We start from the raw sequence: 17,793 nt of genomic DNA, 5'->3' as shown, positions 1-17,793 counted from the left end.
AGGTCTAAGTTCAAAGGTAGTGTCTGCAGCAGGAGAAATCACTGTGGCTTTAATATATGTGGCTCCAAACTCTGGTAACTATCAAATTCCTCATGTGTAAAGAGAGACTGGACTAAATCTCTACAAATCCCTTGTTTCAAGATATAGCTGAAGCTATGAAACAGGGTTGTAATTACAAAACAGTGAAGAGATGTGAGAGAAAGCCCAAGAACTGAAATTTGAGTGGTACTAGGGTACTACCTTTGAAGGAATAGGAAGGCATGATGGACATGGCAACCAAGTTCTAAAGATGTGGTTCAAATGGAGGAGAAAGAAGTCTCCAGCAAAGATCATAGCAAACCTTACAGATTCCAGTGTAGTGGGAAGCCAGTAGTGAGGAGTTGGAGAGAATGCAGAGAACTGTGCTGCACTAAATATAACTCCCTTGACCCTTTGATGCGCTCTCTAACACATTATAAGTGTGTAGTTAGGGGCTCCATGAAGATGTATAGTTGGGAGCAGGAGTCGGGGCTGGAGCCAGAGCCCTCTACTGAGTACCTACAAGTACCAATGCTGCTGCCCACAGTGTCTGTGTATCTTCATGTTAATCCCTAATGAAAGACATGAGGTCGATGATGTCATTCATTTTACGGGTTAAAGAAGCAAATCACTGAGTAATGAAAACGTCTAAATGATAAGTCTTCAAATGGGACTTTAATTTAGCATCTTCTGCTGAAGAAGACTTAACATTGTATATTTTTATGTAGACACCGAATAGTTGTTATTCCACATCTTTAGTGCATGCTGAGATGTTGCTAAGGTTACTGAGTGATTGACACATTCCATCCCTGACAGTGTTGGGCATGGGGAGTAGGATGTGAACAATGGCTTTGGCCAAAAGGATTTGAGTTTTTGCTTGCTCTCTTTCCTTTTGAGATTTTCCTGGCTCTCATATTTTATGATGCTTTAAGTTACTATTTCCATGCTGGATATTTTATAAACTAAAAAGAGATTTAACACTTGAAAACTTATGGCTATTGCTGATCTCCCCAAATCTGCATTGCTTATCCTAGTTAAATATTCTCAGGCTTTCGGTCTGAGTGAACTTGCACTGTTTCTTGGATGCAAACCTAGCTTGACAAAATGACAACATGCTCTTATTTGTGACAGTGGGGTCATGTAGGGAAGCATTTCTGAACACGGACCATGTCCAGAACCCACTCTGGTCCAGGTGCTTCCCTCAGGGGAAAGTTTTGGTGTTTGAAATTGTTTGGACTCTGGGTCATTTGTAATTGTGGAATCCCTAAAGTCTCAGATACTTATGGAAGCTGATGGTTTTACTTGTGGGTAAAGGCTGAGGGTTATCATTGAATCCACAGTGTTGAATTTCTGAAAATGTTCTTTCTTAAAAGTGAGAATGACGTTCTTTCTTGAGATCTGAACTAATTTAAAATTTTATTCTTGTTTTTCTTACCTAAATATGAAACATATTTTGAATTTTTCACTAAAAGTTTATTTAATATGTTTCAACTAAGATTTACTTATTTTTTTTAATTTGGGAGACAGTATTTTAATTAATAGTTCTCAAATGGCTATTTTGCTCCTGTTTATTAATAACTATCAGCTTGGCCATACAGATTTGCCCCTGCCATTTGCTTGTTAAATCTATACCTTTCCTGTCACTGATGACAGTGCATCTTGCTAAAAAAAGACTCCAAAGCCTGAACATTTTAGAGTGTTGTTCCCAGGCAGGGAACAAGAGTAAAGAATGGGGTGACTGGGTGTCCTCTCTGTGTGGCACTGCTGTTGTGCTCACAGGAAAGTTAGACCCAGATAAGATGAGCTGTTCAGTACATGAAGCCAGATACTCCTCATGTCTGTTCCTAACGGTGTAAACAAGAGAAGACCCACTCTCCAATGCTGTGAGTAACGTGCCCAGTACTTACTGTGAGTGTTCCAATTCTACACCTGCTTCAAACCGCTGTTTTTACATTAACAATACAAATCTCAGATGATTATGACGACAGGAGATCCTGAAATTCAAAGCAGCATATTTGGGCTATACTCTCAGGAAATTAACTTTAGCAGTGAGATAATCCTGATTAAATTTCATAATAAATCAAATATGTATTATTTAATCTAACAGCTGGGAAGAAGCAATCTGTTCCCAGAAGCAAAGAGGAATATCTGAGGCATTGTCCTGATTCTGTATTTATTTCAGCATCTGAGTTTTTCTTTTTCACAAATTAGAGGAATATGTTTAAGCAAAAAAAAAAAAATGGTTTGTATGTTCTGAGGGCAGTTTTTAGCCAGAAGGCATTGTGTAACTATAAATTATAACTTAAGGTCCTCCAACCAGCTTGAAGTATGCTTTGGGTGGCTGGCAGGGGCTGGGGGGAGCTGTCTTTGTGCTGTGGCATAGGGCTACAAGCTGTAAGATACAGTTGGCTCTCTGCACCCTTGGACCCGGCCCACTCTGCACGAAGAATTTTAAAAGCAGACGACGTACCGGCACTGAACATGCTCTTATCACACCTTGAACAGACAGGAGTGCAGCGTGATACTGCACTGGCGTTTGTTACTCAGCTATACAGAGATGGTTTGAGATACTCAGGAAGGAGCAGTAGGTTATGCATGCATTCCATTTCTCATGAGACACACCAGTGTCAGGATTTGAGTATCTGTGGAGGTAACAGTACCTCCAAAGCCAAGGGATACTAGATCTAATTTTATTTTTGTATAATTTACATATTTCAGCTCTTAAGTATTTTCACAGTAAAGGAATGGTGGGTGACGAGCTTGGCTGCAGAAAGTGAAGCCTATCCAGGATTACTGTAACTTGCAGCTGGCACTTGCTTTCCTCAGCAGATGGTGCTAGAGGTCTGACTGTGAGCTGGTGTTGACTTGGTAGCATGGGTACTGGTGGATTGTTTGCAGAGGCCTCATTAGTGCTCCTGACTCAAAAAAGCTCACAAAGGAGCAGCACTGGGGGAGTGGAGAACCATCTAAAGAGTGTCTCTGTGGAGTCTGAGAACACAGGATAAAAAGGGATTTGATAAATGCCGTTTATTGTTGCTTTAGTCTTAAGAAGGAGAGAGACTGCAGTAAAATCACTGTCTATACAATCGAAGCTGGCGTGCATGGTGGCGTGTGACTTTTTCTGCTCATTTTGAAAAGCATTTCTTTCCCACGTGTTACACTGTGTCCCCATGTATATTTAAAGAGATGTAATTTCCAGGATTACAAGTTCACTCTGGGTGTGCGGGTATATATTTGCTTGTATGCTTGCTTTTGATCAGCTCTCAAGTCAATCAGTGTTGTTTGGGTTTTGTTTGTTTGGTTTGGTTTTTTTGTTGTTGTTGTTTTGTTTTGTTTTTTTTCTTTTCTGCCAAGGACTGCTTCTTCCTAATGTTCCCTCGCACTGCGACAAGGCACTAGAAGCTGGCTGATGATGGGGGGAAGTGAATTAACTCGCTTCTTGTTGCAGACACTGAGAGAGTTCATGTAATGTCAGGCACTGTTGGTCCCTCCCGTTAGTGTATGGGTGTTTTGGCTACGTGTATGCAGTCTTCAAGGAGGCCAGATCAGGGCATCAGATTCCACAGGTGGTCCTGGGCCTCAGTGATAGGGACTGAACCCAGGTCTTAGGAAGAGCAGACGGTGCTCTTGACTGTGCAGTCTCTCCTGTTCCCTTGGTGCTTTCTTAACAAGGCAAATAATGTAAAAATGTGTTCTCACCCCATTTCATTCACGATTTAAGAGTAGAGTAGCTGTCATCCTGGTAGAGCGTTTTTCTTAGCTCTTTGTTAGTTATATGTGGGAAGGAATTAACAGTACATGGATTAAAGTGAAAGCAACATCTGACATCTAAAAGAAGTGGTTTTTCCCTTTTGCTCCCTCAAGGAAAACACGCACAGATCCTGGTTTTTCTGTTGTAACTGTGAGAAAACTAAAAGCAACCTAGGTATTCTAATGATGGTAAGGATACATAGGCATCATCTTAGCAAGCTTTCACAAGAAACCATGGGTTATGTTGGTGCTTGAACATGTTGGTACATGAGGATAGAAACTAGAAGCCAGACAAATTTAAGTCCATAGTAGTTCTGAAAGTAGCTCTGTGTGGTTCTTTACACTGAAGAAAAGTTTGTTCTTGTTGATCAGATCCTAAGTAGCTGAGCAAGGGCGGTCAGAAGGAAGGGTGGAAAGCAGCTGCTGCCTTCTGGACACAGTGGAGCTGGTGTGGAATGGAGGAATGGAGCAGCCATCTTGGGAAGCGTGGACTCGGGATGGGAGGGGAGCAGAAAGGTGCATTGGATGGCCTCTTCATGCGTTTTGCTGTGCCAAGAACTCTGGAAGGCCTCTGGGGATGGAGCGTTTAATACAGGAGCTGCAGGGTGGCATTTACCCAAGAATGTGCCTCCTAGTCTGTTTATACAGGTTAACATGTTACACTTCATGAAGGTAGAGAGATGCAAATGTGGGGCATTCTAGATTTCATAAAATTAGATTTCTTTTATGTAGAGAGAAAGAATGTAGGCAGAGCGCCAGGTGTGTCCTCTCATAGGTTTAGTAGCCTGAGACCACATGCCTTGTTTCATTCTTGATATAGGATTAATTAGATGGTCCCTCAGGTGTCTGGGCAGTGTGCATGGTGTATGCCTGGCCATCTGTGAGGGGTTGCATGTCTTCTTAGAGAAAATGTTCTTGAGTGAGGGTGAGTCACTCCTCTGGAACCATGTGTGTTTTGTTGAGGTCCACCATTACTCCAAAGGTAACTTTTTTGTTACTGTTTTTTTGTTTTGTTTTGTTTGCTTTTTATGTCAGAGGAACATTGTATGGGCAAACAGTGAGAATGAGAACCTTCATCTAATTGGTTTTGGTTTGTTGGGATGGTCAACACGCTGACGCTTGTAGCTAATTGTAAGGACTGGGCAGAAGATGACATGTATGTTGAAGTATAGCCCTATGGTATTGCCTACAGTATTCTCTCCCTGGCACTCGTAGCCTCACTACTAAGGTTCAGAGTCTCAATAAAGAGACAAAATGACTAGGCTGCCAGAGCCATTTTTGGTCCATTTGCTTAGGGCTGCCCTGTGAAGCTCAGGTATCTGTCTGTCCCCTGGAGCACTTGTCATGCTTCGGGCATTGTGCCCACCTGGTTTTGCCGCTTGCACACGGCCTCCCTTCCTTGCCTGACGCCTGGGTCTATGCCCTTGGACTCAGCTTTGCACTTTCTTTATCTTATTAGGTGATGGTCCTGAAGTCTTGTGGCCTTTTCTATGTATTATAAAATGATAACTTCCAAACCTGTTTTCTTCAGCTAAAACTAAGCTTCCTGTTAAAGCACTTTACAGCTGCCTCACAGGCGCATGGGATCTCAAAATAATGCTTCCAGTTCGTCTGTCCATGTAAATAGTCGCACATCTCACTCATGGTCTCCTTCCAGTCCTGCTGCGGACACTGAAGACAACACAGTGTCACTTCTTAAGTAGTATCCACCTTAAGAAATTACTCTTGCATTTGGTTATTATACGAGAGTGTGTGCACACACTTGTCATAGCACATCTGTGACGGTCAGAGCACAGCTTGGGGAAGTCAGTTCTTTCTTCCACCACGAGGACCCCAGGAACTAAACTCAGGTTGTCATTCCTAGAGGTGAGTGTTCTTGTTCACCGAACACACCCGCCTCCCCTCTTTTAAGATCTTTCACTGTCCTAGAACTCCCATAATGGGCTAGACTGGCTTGTCAGGGAGTACCAGGGGATCCTCCTTGTTTTCCTAGCACTGAGGCCACGAAGCACGTGCAAACGTAGTTCTGAGCAGTGCAACAGTCCAGCCCCCTTTCTTGCCATGCTGCAGCCACACCTGTCCAATTTCACTGCCTCAGGGTACCAGAGGTTTTCATCTGGAGGAGCTAGCAGCTTGTCCTTTGTATGGCTGGCTCTTTCTCATGGTTCAGTCCTGACTTCTCCCTAGGGAGGCCTTTACTGACTGCCAGAGGTAGGTGTAGGTTTATGCACCCATTTTCCCTCCTGGGATTTTCCCCACACATTGGACATTTTTGAGTTCTGACACTGAGTGCAAGCTCCTGGAAACAGACATTTGTTCATTAATGTAGTAAGAAAATGCAAGTGACTGAAGCCCGAGCCGAAAATACCTCCATATAGTGACTGCCGCGTCCGAGCTGGAATACCTCCATAGTGACTGCCGCGCCATCACATTCCTTTCTGTATGTACTAGGTGCTAACCACAGAGATTAACAACGGGTGAGCTACGATAAGTAGGAATGGTTGGCCAGCCGCAACACTGGAGCAGGCCTGCAGTTAGTTAAGAGTTCTATGAGTTCATCAAGTACTAAATGTGAAGGGCGTCTTTCAGGGGTTAGTCCTGGAGGTCTGTCCTGTGGGCTGGGTCCATCAGCTGAGTTGTAAGGTGTGATGCTACAGAGCAGCAAAGATGTTAGGCCAGCATAGCGTCATTGCTGAGTTCCTAAATCTGAGAGCAAATTTGAAGGAATTAGGTTGCTTCTCAGTTCCTGAGGTACCATAGAAAGAGTTTAGTTAGCTATGTGTATAACAGGTAGTATCATAGAAGACATCAGAGTTTGTAGCTGAACGCAAGACAGGACAGTGCACCACACACAGGGTGTAATATCTCAGAGCCACTAAAAGATGACTAGGAACTGGTGATGAATATATCCTAAAGGAAGCTGATACCCTTAGGAATTCCTGCCTTCAAGTACTGGTAGGATGCATTGTCTCGGGAGAGAAGCAGAAGAGATGTTAGATTGGAGTTTCCCATGAAGATGTCAGCTAAAAAGATGAATGTCAGCCAGAACTGCTGCTGCACGAGGCACGTGGCGTGCGCTTTAGAGCGGTGAGGCTGAAGAGGGACAGACCTCGAGGACAGGGCTGTGGGGAACTGACATGTTTAAGGGGGTGTTGGTGGAAGAGTGTGAGTTGTCAGAACATCACTGTGGACTTTGTGGAGAGAAAGCCGAAGCCACTGAGTCAGAGACCTTTGCATGAGGAGAATGAGTAGTTCCTCTATCATGAGCTAATCAGTTTTCACGACTACACATTGTGCTTCCAGTCCTCAGTAATTGTTTGGAAAAACATCTTAGTTATAAGGAGGGGAAGTGATCAGTACTTGTAATTTGGATCAATACAAATTGATTCTCACCTCTGGAAACATCCAGTTCAGTAGGCCAGCATATTTTCAAGTAAACTAAGGTGTCTTAATTAAAGATGTGCTAGTCAGAGAAGGCTCGTGGTGCCACCTCATTAAGTGTCCTTGAGACTGTCTGCGTCAGAGCTGGTCCTTAGCTTTGATCAGTCTGTGTGAGACAGATCTATACTAACTTTTACAGTACCAATTTCCAGACAGCAAAGTGAAGATGTAAAACAGAACACACAGGGCATGTAGGCAGGCGGATACTTAGTAAAGGGAGAACAACACTAGAAGTTGGATGGAGTTCGCCTGGAGAGTGGATCTCGATAGTAGAGAAAACCATGAATGTCCTTGCCCTACTGAGGGTCCTGTGATGGCACTGTGAATGCAGTGTCTTTGTCCGGAGGGTCTGCCATGTGTACAGAGACCAGTCACCTGCCCAGGACATGACCAGGGACTAACAACACTCCTCCCTGGAAGGAGGCTGTGTGAAGGATACAGAATGCCATGTGTTTAGTATAAGTAGATATTGAAATACTTGAATACTGTAATGAGTTTTCTTTGAACTTTTAGGTTCTCCTGAAAAGAAAATGGAACATTCTCCAAATCAAAAAAATATCATTGCAAACCCGACCAAAAATGGAAGCTCAAGTCCAATATGTAAAGATCAGCGAGCAGGAAAGAAAAGCTCAGAGAATCCCGCAGTTAGGGGTCAAGTGCAGAAGGGAAATGATGACTCTGAAAGCGACTTTGAATCAGACCCTCCTTCTCCTAAGAGCAGTGAAGAAGAGCAAGAGGATGAAGACGCACAAGGAGAACACGGGGACTTTAATGATGACGACACTGAGCCAGAGAACCTAGGTCACAGGCCTCTGCTCATGGACTCTGAAGATGAGGAAGAGGATGACAAACACAGCTCTGACTCAGAGTGCGAACAGACAAAAGCCAAGGGAGAAGACCCGAGCTCCCTGTGTAGAGACAGACCTGGCGGTGCCTCGAACACAGCACTACTGACCCCTGCCCGCTCACCAGCTGATGCTTTGACTCCCGGTCAGGAGTTCGATGTGTTTGGTGCTGTTCCCTTCTTTGCGGTGCCTGCTCCACAGCTGCAGCACAGAGGGAATGGGAAGAACCTCTCCCAGCAGGCATTTCCAGAGCAGGAGGACTTCGATGTGTTTACAAAGGCACCCTTCAACAAGAAGGTCAACGCCCAGGAGTGGCCCGCAGCGGGGCCAGACACCTGTCCTCTGCCTGCGCGGCCCAGAAGTGTAGATATGTTTGGCTCCACTCCCTTTCAGCCGTTTTCCACATCAGCCAGTCAAAGTGAAAGCAAGGAGGATGTTTTTGGGCTCGTGCCCTTTGAGGAAATAACTGGGAGTCAGCAGCAGCAAAAAGTCAAGCAGCGCAGCTTGCAGAAACTGTCTTCTCGCCAGAGACGCACAAAGCAGGATGTATCCAAAAGCAATGGGAAGCGCCATCACGGCACGCCCACCAGCACAAAGAAGACTCTGAAGCCTCCCTACCGCACGCCTGAGAGGGCCCGCAGACACAAGAAGGTGGGCCGCAGGGACTCACAAAGCAGCAACGAGTTTTTAACCATTTCAGACTCCAAGGAGAACATCAGCGTTGCGCTGACTGACAGCAAAGACAGGGGCAGTGTCCTGCAACCTGACGAGAGTCTGCTGGATCCTTTCGGTGCCAAGCCTTTTCATCCTCCAGACTTGTGGCACCAGTCCCATCAGGGCCTAAGTGACATCTGTGTTGATCACAACACCATTTTGCCTGGGAGGCCACGACAGAATTCAGTACATGGGTCATTCCACAGCGCAGACGCATTGAGAATGGATGACTTTGGTGCCGTGCCCTTTACAGAACTTGTGGTGCAAAGCGTCACTCCACAACAGTCCCAGTCGGTCGAATTAGACCCGTTTGGTGCTGCTCCATTTCCTTCAAAACAGTAGATACTTCAGGTGGACTCAGCAATAACTCCTGTTTCAAAAAAGTATGAATAGTTTTATGAATCTGGATGAAAACGTATTTGTATAGTTTATGTCATTCACTCTCACAGGTTAATCAGGATAGATGATTTTTACAAAAACCAAATGGAATTGTTTGTACAGGGTAGTAAGTTGATGCCTTCTCCAACCAGGAGGAGGCCTAAATCGAAAGCTCCAAGGGCTTTTGCTACTGACACCTCAGAGGGTCACTTGTGGGGCTTCCTGGGAAAGCTGGTGTGTAGCCGCTGAGGGACAGGGAAGCTTATCACTTCGGATATCAAAATGTCACCTAGGTGCACAGCCCAGATCCAGCACTGGAAGCCAGGCTGACTGAATGTTTCCACCTATGAGGAAACAGCGTAGCGTATGCTCTTCATACACTTCTCTGTAAGGTGGCGCCAGAAGAAACTGACTATTGTGCCTAAAAAAACTTTTGCATTTTAAAAAAACAAGTGCCATTAATAATGGACTCTGCAATGATAAGTATATGAAATAATGTATATATTAATTCACTTTAGCCCTTCTATGATGTATAGATCAAAACATGTATATGATAATATATATGCAGTTTTTAATCTGTCAAAAATAAATTTTTACAATGTGGAATGCCTAGAACAAAAATACAAAGAGAAATAATCTGGCATTTGAAAAAAATGTAAAAGAATGATACTTCAAAAAGAAAAGCAACATTTGGTACTTGAGAAATACTTTGTTTTTGAAGGGATAGTTGCCAAAACCTTCATTATGTCCCTACTGAAGAGCATTGATGGGGGGGGCAGGTTATATAGACATTTAATTTTAGAAACAATGTAGCTGAAACTTTAATTTTTAAAGAAGTTTACAACGGAAAATCATGTTGCATTTACTGACTTACTTTATGACAGCCCCACCCTTATCCAGCACTGGGGAGTCCTGGGCTGCAGTTCCCTTCTCTAGGGCTAGGGGGCGCAGTTGTACTACAGTGCTCTGACAGTGACAGCCAGACCCTCTGCACTGGCAGCCAAACCCTCAGTGGACGGAAGAACTAGATGGTGGGACTGGGAGCTTAATTCTGCCACCCGATTGCATCAATAGTGAAAAGAACTAAGCTACCAAATTGCCTTTTAAAAAATATCACCAGTCATAATGAGAAACTTGAAATTTTATAGTTGTGATTAGCGATAGGAGTTAGAGATGAGTCAGTGTGAATGTACTGCCCGTGCTTCCTGTCTGTCTTACGTTATGATTAGCTGTCTTTACAGATGAGGATTTGAAGTTTCTAGATCAACAGCTATTGCTATTGATTGCTAACTCTCTTTGCCCCCAGTTAGTGTACCTTAATGAGTAATCTTATTAAAATCTCTTAATTTTAGTGCCCTGAAAGGATAAATCATTTGCCTACCTTCAGAGTTTGGAACTTGGAAAGAAGCAAAATACATAACCAAACCACGGTCCTTCTGTATTGCTTGTCTCCTCCTCTGTGAGCTCAGGCGGGGTAGTGTGGACAGGAGCAGGCCACATCACACCGCCACCCAGAACCGGGCTGCACCACTTATTGTTCTTGTGCCAAAGGCAGAGACTGTGTTTGCACCTTTTTTTCTGGTTCTCAGGTTGATTAATCTCACTAATGGGAATGGTAGTAGACCCTTTAAGCTACAAAACAGATTGAGTAATGCCTTCTTCCTAAAGTAATGATGAACTGAGGTGGTCTTCTGAGTTGTGAATTTGAAATCAGAGTTCCACTTGCCTTTCAATGCACTGAATATGTGATTTCACTGACACAGCCCCTTCAGCTTAGGCTAGACAAAGTCTTAGGAAACAACTCTGCCCCAGCTTAAAATGTTTACATTGCCCCCCCCCCCCCCCCCCCCCCGGCAGCCCGGCAGGCGACCCTCCTCTTGAGACCAGCTCACTGGACATGTGACTTAATTAGAGGTCCAATGGGCAGCTCTTTTGCATTGCTATTAATGGCATTTTCTCAAGATGAGGAGACTCCATTTAAATGTCAGTCTCGGCAGCCACTGTCACTTGGTCCAGCTGAGCCTTAGGTAGCTAATTCCCTCACAAGAACTTGGCTGCCATGCACAGTGAACACTTACCCAGCACCCACTGCAAGGCTTGGCTCTATTATGGGAAGGCCCAGTTCTGGTTTAAGAATGTCATTTGGGTGTGCCCTGTGCTTCTAAGTATGCAAAGCAGTTCTGACTAAACCTGTTTGACTTGAACATCAAAGGGAAGTCAGGTTAGGAATCCAGCAAGAGAGTCTGAGGCCAGACTTGTTACCTAGAAGCTTTAACAGTGCTCATTAATCTTTTCTTAAAAAGTGGACCCTTTGCTTAACTTGGATCATGTCAATAAAAGGTTCGTATTGCCAGAGAATCTTTTAGGGCATTGAAAAAAAAAAAAAGGATCTACTAAGGCACAGAGGTTGCTTGGTATGGAGTTGGAGACAAGGTCGACTCCAAGCTGAGAATGGAACTGACTAGAATATTAAGCACTGAGTGCTCCTCCCCTGGGATGTGTGTCCTGGGCAGTTAGGAAATCACTTGGCTCTCAGATCTGTGCACTCTGCAGTCAGTCTTTTCCTGTTTAACAGGGACTGACTGCTCTCCTCTTCCTGGTGGAAAATAGGAAGGTGGAGCCCACTCTGGTGCACCTCTCTGTGGGGTCATCCAGGTCCGGCTACTTCACTAAAGCATTGGTAGAAGGCACACAGTATCACTAGGGATTAGGGGGAGTTTGAGTGTATTTAATACTTGTAGAATGCATAGTGAACCCTGTCAATTTTTCTTTTATTTTTAAGCAAAACTAGTCATCAATTTATGTCCAGTTACTGAGCTGACAGTCTACTGTGAGGAGATGATGTGTCTACTGAGAGAATAACAAATGACTGTTGGAAAAAAGTTATACTCGGTGGTGTTTTCTACTATGATAAAAAGACACACGCACACCATGGCTCTCTATTATGGACTTAATGTGAATTTAAAAAGGCAATCTTTTTTTTTTTTTTTCCTTAAAGAGCATTCACTTCTAGTGAGGGAGTCTTAAAAAGCCACTAAAAGGAAGAAGTAGATGAAAACACAGAGGGCTGGGTCTGGTTTAGGTTTTTAGTCTTTTTGGTTTTTTGTTTTTAATTTTTGAAATTCACAGTGCTACTTTCAGGAAAACTGATTTTATTACTATGTTTTTTTTGGAACTGAAAGCTCATTCTAACAATAGAAGGAGTAGTATCCACTTGTTCTTTCTTTTGCGGTGCTGGGAACTGAACCCAGGGCCTTGCGCATGCTAGGTAAGCGCGTTAGGGCTGAGCCACACCTCCAGCCTGGAAGATCCCTTTTAATTGCTGGCGAACAGCTTTAAGTGCACTTTCTTTGATTACACTTCCATGTTTTTGTTAAACTTGAATTTTCTGAAGCCTTTTATGTACCACTAAGCAAATAACTTTAATCTTTAAGCAAACCGGGTTTATATCCTTAGTTATATTTCTAATTGTTATAAAACATACTTGCTAAAGTAACTTAAGCCCTGAAATGTAGCTGGAAGATGTTTGAAATAGAATTCAGTTGCTTTCCCTGTACCCAGTAAAGCACTAATTTTATTACCTTATTGCCTTTACATTGCTTAGTCTTGAATTCTGTTCACTATTTTGTTTGAGATTTAAAGTTATTTTCTTACTGTATTTATCATACTGTTTTAATAGTCTGCCTTCTTTAAATGCAATAAATCCCAAATGGATTGCTTATTCTTTATAATCAATGCCTTTCGAGTTTTTTTAATTATTATTTGTATCATTAAAAGTTTCATTACAAACTTGTGCTCAGTTCTTTCACCCTCGTCATGGACCCCGTCTCAGTTCTGCGTGCTGTTCTCCAAGAGCTCATAGTTTAGAATTTAAGAAAATGCACTTGGCCTAATTTTTCTGCAACAAGAATTCTTCATAACACAATTGTCACAAATTTACTAATACAGTGCTTGTAAGGTCAGAACACAGATCTTAGTATGCCTTTTCAATTACTTGTCTGGCATAGTTTTTAACTTGTATCTTGTTTGATTTTGTCTTTTTTTAATTTAAAAGACTTAGCATTAATTATTTTAATAAATTTGATTAAGTATTTTAAGTATAAAAAAGGCTTTGGCATATTAAAGAAATGAACTATGTGTAAGATCAATGCACTAACTTTGGCGACAGAGTTGCAGTCTCAACTTAGAATGCAGCATTCCACAATCTGGAATCTGATTGGTGGCTTGTACACTTTCTCAGTTGTGAACAGGTTCATTTTGTTTGGTATGAGGAGTGGACTTGTTTTGAAGCAGTAACCAGTGCAAAGCAGTCACTTAGATCCAGTTATGGTTAATCTCTCCAACAAGGAATCTACACTATTTGAGATGTTTGTTTTGAATAATTCCTTTCTAGGAAAGGCTGGCTCAAGCAACACATGTAGCACAGCTAATACTCATGTTGAAGCCATGATCTTTTAGAACTCTTGCATATTAAGAAAGCACACAGGCCCGGCACAACTCGGAGTACCTGCATGCTGGCAGGAGCTTGACGCCACATAGGAGGAGCGGGATGAGGCCTTGGAGGCCGTTGCAAGTTCACTCTCCTCAAGAGGGCCTACTGCTGCTTCTCACCCTTACAGAAAACATTCTGAAGGGTAAGTTTCACACTAGACCATTCTCATCAGCCCACAAGACTACATTTCTTACAGTGTAAACAGTTACTGTGACAGTACATGCAGGAGACCCCTCCCCTTCCCGAACAGCGAAGCTGCTTCACACTGGTACGTGGAGTTGGAAGAAATGCTGCTTCTTGGGTGGACTTGAACCTTCTCAGCAAGTGGCAGGAACAGACGTGCAGGCATTTAATACAGGGCAAGGTGCATCTCTAGCGAATACCTGCCAAGTGGAGAGTTGTACAGCTCTGTATTCTTCAAGTACAATCGTCACAGTGGATCCTCTGCCCAGTGGGATTATAGCTGTGCAGTCCCTGACTCATCATTTGATGCTAACATGTAATTTCAAGCTGTAATGCACCACAAAGAATGACGAGCAGCCCTCATTTAGTAAACCGTATTTATTTACATATGCACACTTTGCCATGCAGCTACTTAGCTGCACTTAGTATAAGCTACAAAGATGAACAGTGTCTTGCTGTGGGAAAATGGCTTTATAGAGGAAGATGATTGTTTATTAAGTGAGTTAACTGCATCTTTATAAATTGTTATAATTTAAAACAGTCACAGATAGTTAAAAACAGTACTTTCAAAGTCTTAGCTTTTATAGTTTGTATAAGCTAGTAGGACTAACTTTAAAAATACTGTAGCTGGAAATACAATTTTCAACTTATTTTAATAAACTAATAAAAACAAAACTAAATATACATTATTACAAAGCTCAGCTTTTACAAAAGCTTTCTAAGCAATTGTCAAATATTCTTTAATGTGAATAACTAAATTTTTTTTATCAGTAGTGCTATGCACACAGTAGATGGTCAATAAATGCTGACATACAGAAGTGGTTAGAGTTGACAGCAATCCACAGTCATTCCTTTATAATAAATACATTATAAAGGTAGGTAAGAACATGGTTGTTTGCTTTTTGTTTTTTATAACACTGAACATTTCAGAGAACATGGAATAACTGTCCCTACAGTTAGACTTAGGTCTTGAATGTAAAGAACTGCTGCTTGAGAACAAAGTATGCTCTTTTTATGTGTATTATACATACAGCAGTTATTACAGAATTCATGTACAAAAAGAAACCAGGCATTTTAAGCTTTAAAGTAAAACTTATATGGCTGGGCATGATGGCACACACCTTTAATCCCAATATTGGGAAGGGAGAGGCAGGTGGCTCTCTGACAATGGGCCAGCCTGGTCTATAGAGCAAGTTCCAGGGTTACAGAGTGGGAGCTTGTCTGAAAAAAGACAAAAAAAAGAAACTTAAAAAAGACTCAGTATTTTTTTTTAGAAGAATTCATAATAAAAATGGTTCCATATCTAAAATTACCAAATTTTACTCTCAGTTTTTACTTTATAACTATTTAGTATATTTCTTCTGGCCAAAAGGATAAAATGTGTATTTAAGAACAACACTGGCCAATAAAGTCTATTTTCTGAAAAAAATATATCCTACTTTTGTTATATTCAGGTCATCTAAAATTGATCATATGAGTTGAATTTGTGACCCTAAGGTACAACAGCCACTTTCAAAATAGTGTTCCATCGTAACAATGGCAATGAAGTGGTGTCCTTCACAGAGAACACTGGGAAAAATTCCTGCTAACATTCCAGCATGGGAAATTTAAATTCCAAAACCACTGGACTAGAAAGAAACCCTCTGCAGAGGCACATCTACTTTCTTAGCACTGGACATAGAAAGTGCATTTAGGAGTAAACATCAGTGACCAGACAGATTTTTATGATCCATTAGTTAATTCCATTTTTGTAAATATACCAGTATTTGAAACAGCTTGTCAACTTATTAGGAAACTTAGGTGATACTTTGTATTTTGGTGGACAACAGAAGTTTTCATGAATACTTTGAATGATTTAACTTAGAATTTAGAAAGAATAAGAGTCACACTATCTGACAGGGCAGTGAGAGCTACCGAGTGTAAACAAGGCCAGCGCCTCAGCTCTCAGTTGTACATGGTGTTTATACATACTTCTTAAGTTGTCAGTGAAATGTCGGAACAGAGTAAGCAGGATGGGAGCCAGTGAAAAATCTCCCCATGACCAGATGAGCCATCGGCCATGTTCTGAGGCTCAAGGTTCACTTCATGGTCAAGTAAGGGCCACCCAGATTGAATGGCCTTCAAGGTAGCACCCATGTAGTTTGGAACCCAGGAAATGTAGGATGACAGAGTTAGAGATGAACGTTCTTTTGGAAAACTGGGATCAAAATTCAGTGTCAAGAATCCAATTATAATATGGAATTAAATAGTAAAATTAGGTAGCTGAGGGCTGGGCTATCAGTGTGTTGCTCAGTCATGCCCCTGGTTTCCAATCTAATATCCTTTCTTAAAAGCAGCAGTACACATTGTTTCTCATCTCGCCACCTTTCTTAAAGGCATAATTAATTTTTTTGCTAGCAATATAAAAACAAACAAAGAACTATCACAACAAAAACAAAACAAAATCAAAACCCTAAATGTTCTAAGGAGAGGAGAACCTGGCTAAGGGCAGTAAGTCAGGTGCCAGTTTCTCACAGACTGTGATGATTCAGCTGCCCTGCTTAGTCTGGAGCAGCACAGGATGGAGCAACCGTGGCCTTGAAGAGGCACTTAAATCTGATCATTTAATGACACTGTCTCCTCCGAGAGTTGTCATGTAGGATGCCCCCGTTGTTTACAGACGGAAGCCCTTCCTAATGAATGAGGTTGGTGTTACACAGAACGTAGAGTCATTTCATGACCCACTGCTGCTACTCAAAACACATTTAACTTTCACTGTCTGTACCCACAGCGAACCACTGCTGCAAGGGTCAAGCACAGTTCTCGCTATAGATCCAAGTTAATTTTTCCATTTTTACAAAGCATTATGACTCATTAAACAAGTAAAAAAAAAAAGTGTGTGGGGGGGACCTTAGAAAAAATGGGGTCTAAAATTCCCCAGTGTATATACTGAATGACTGGATACACCAGGGGCCATACCTGGAGTCACAGGTGGGAAACATAGTCAGGGCAAGGCTTGCTGTGTCTGTACTGCATGACATACACTGTCGACTGATGCCACCAATACAGCATCACTACTGCAAGGACATGCCAGATCTGGTGGCTTGATCCGAGGTAGTTTAGTTGTCCTGGGAGAACAGAAAGAAAGGCTGATGGTATTATTTCAGTATTAAAAAAATATATATACGTCTATCTCTGGCCAGACTGACTGTAGATTAATTCAGATCCAGGTATTTTTAAGAGAATTTTATTCCTTAAGCATGCAAGTTAATTTCAGAAATGCTGCTCCTGGCGGTTTCTAGATGACATTGGGGTGTTTGGTAGTGTGTCCTTAGACCTCAGCTTTATTTTTTAAATGTAACTTGTATGGGCCAATGAAATAACTAAGCAGGTAAAGGCGCCTGCCATCAAGTCTGATGGACCCTGCTATCCCTAAAATCCACGGGGCCCGGAATAAGAGGGAGCCCGCAGAGGGGAGCCTGATCTTTGAGAGTTGTGTCCTCTGACTGATACTTGGATATTGTGACACCCGTCTCCCCAACTCATGGGTGCACACATGCAAGCACACACACATGGTAAATGTGAAAAACATTTATTTTAAGGTTTAATTTCAGAAATTTGATCTTCCATGTCTCAACACAGTTGGCAGAGTTGGGAGAAAGTACTGCCGAGAGACAAGAGGCACTGGTGCTCCAGATCAGCATGGTTTGGGTATCACTCTTGCCGGAGCGCATGCATTGTCTGGCTGTGAACCTGCTAGGTGTTCTACAGGTGGAAGGACTAATTATCATCAATGCAGGGGAGCTTCCTGGTGTTTCCCAGGTCAACAAAACCAGAACTAGGACAACTGTCAGCATTCCCCTTAGTCCAGCTATGGTGGTGTGGTGTAAACCCCTCTCTAGCAGTGGTGGTAGGACGCTCGAAGCCAGATTGGGTACCTTGATCTACTGCATAGGATTGTGTGAGGCACAATCCTCTTACCCATGGGATACA

At 42.5% G+C, this 17,793-nt stretch overlaps 2 protein-coding genes across 9 annotated transcripts in view; one reads left to right on the top strand and one right to left on the bottom strand.

Moving 5' to 3' along the window:
• The window catches only part of Bmp2k (BMP2 inducible kinase), a 108,757-nt gene extending 95,822 nt beyond the window's left edge, over positions 1–12,935 (top strand). For all 5 annotated transcript variants that reach the window (XM_076926444.1, XM_076926441.1, XM_076926443.1 and 2 more), the window contains one exon: positions 7,723–12,935. In XM_076926444.1, coding sequence (XP_076782559.1) covers positions 7,723–9,110 — 1,388 coding nt within the window. In that variant the 3' untranslated portion in view covers positions 9,111–12,935. The remainder of the gene's footprint in view (positions 1–7,722) is intronic.
• The window catches only part of Paqr3 (progestin and adipoQ receptor family member 3), a 33,257-nt gene that overhangs the window by 1,486 nt on the left and 13,978 nt on the right, over positions 1–17,793 (bottom strand). Inside the window, exons 6-8 of one of the 4 annotated variants that reach the window (XR_013107862.1) lie at positions 16,780–16,928; positions 8,179–9,138; positions 1–2,012 (exon numbers count right to left, since the gene is read on the bottom strand). The exon at positions 1–2,012 is cut by the window's left edge and continues 1,486 nt beyond it. Coding sequence is in view for 2 of the 4 variants with exons in the window: in XM_076926445.1 (XP_076782560.1) it covers positions 16,786–16,928 (143 nt within the window). In the remaining 2 variants the exon portion in view is untranslated. Of the gene's footprint in view, positions 2,013–2,174; positions 6,475–7,960; positions 9,139–14,180; positions 15,043–16,779; positions 16,929–17,793 lie in introns of those variants that run through there. The other 3 variants (XR_013107861.1, XM_076926445.1, XM_076926446.1) reach the window with 3 other exon arrangements.

Source organism: Arvicanthis niloticus, chromosome 27 (assembly GCF_011762505.2).
Source record: "Arvicanthis niloticus isolate mArvNil1 chromosome 27, mArvNil1.pat.X, whole genome shotgun sequence".
NCBI lineage: Eukaryota > Metazoa > Chordata > Mammalia > Rodentia > Muridae > Arvicanthis > Arvicanthis niloticus.
This window is presented reverse-complemented; position numbering and strand designations above follow the sequence as displayed.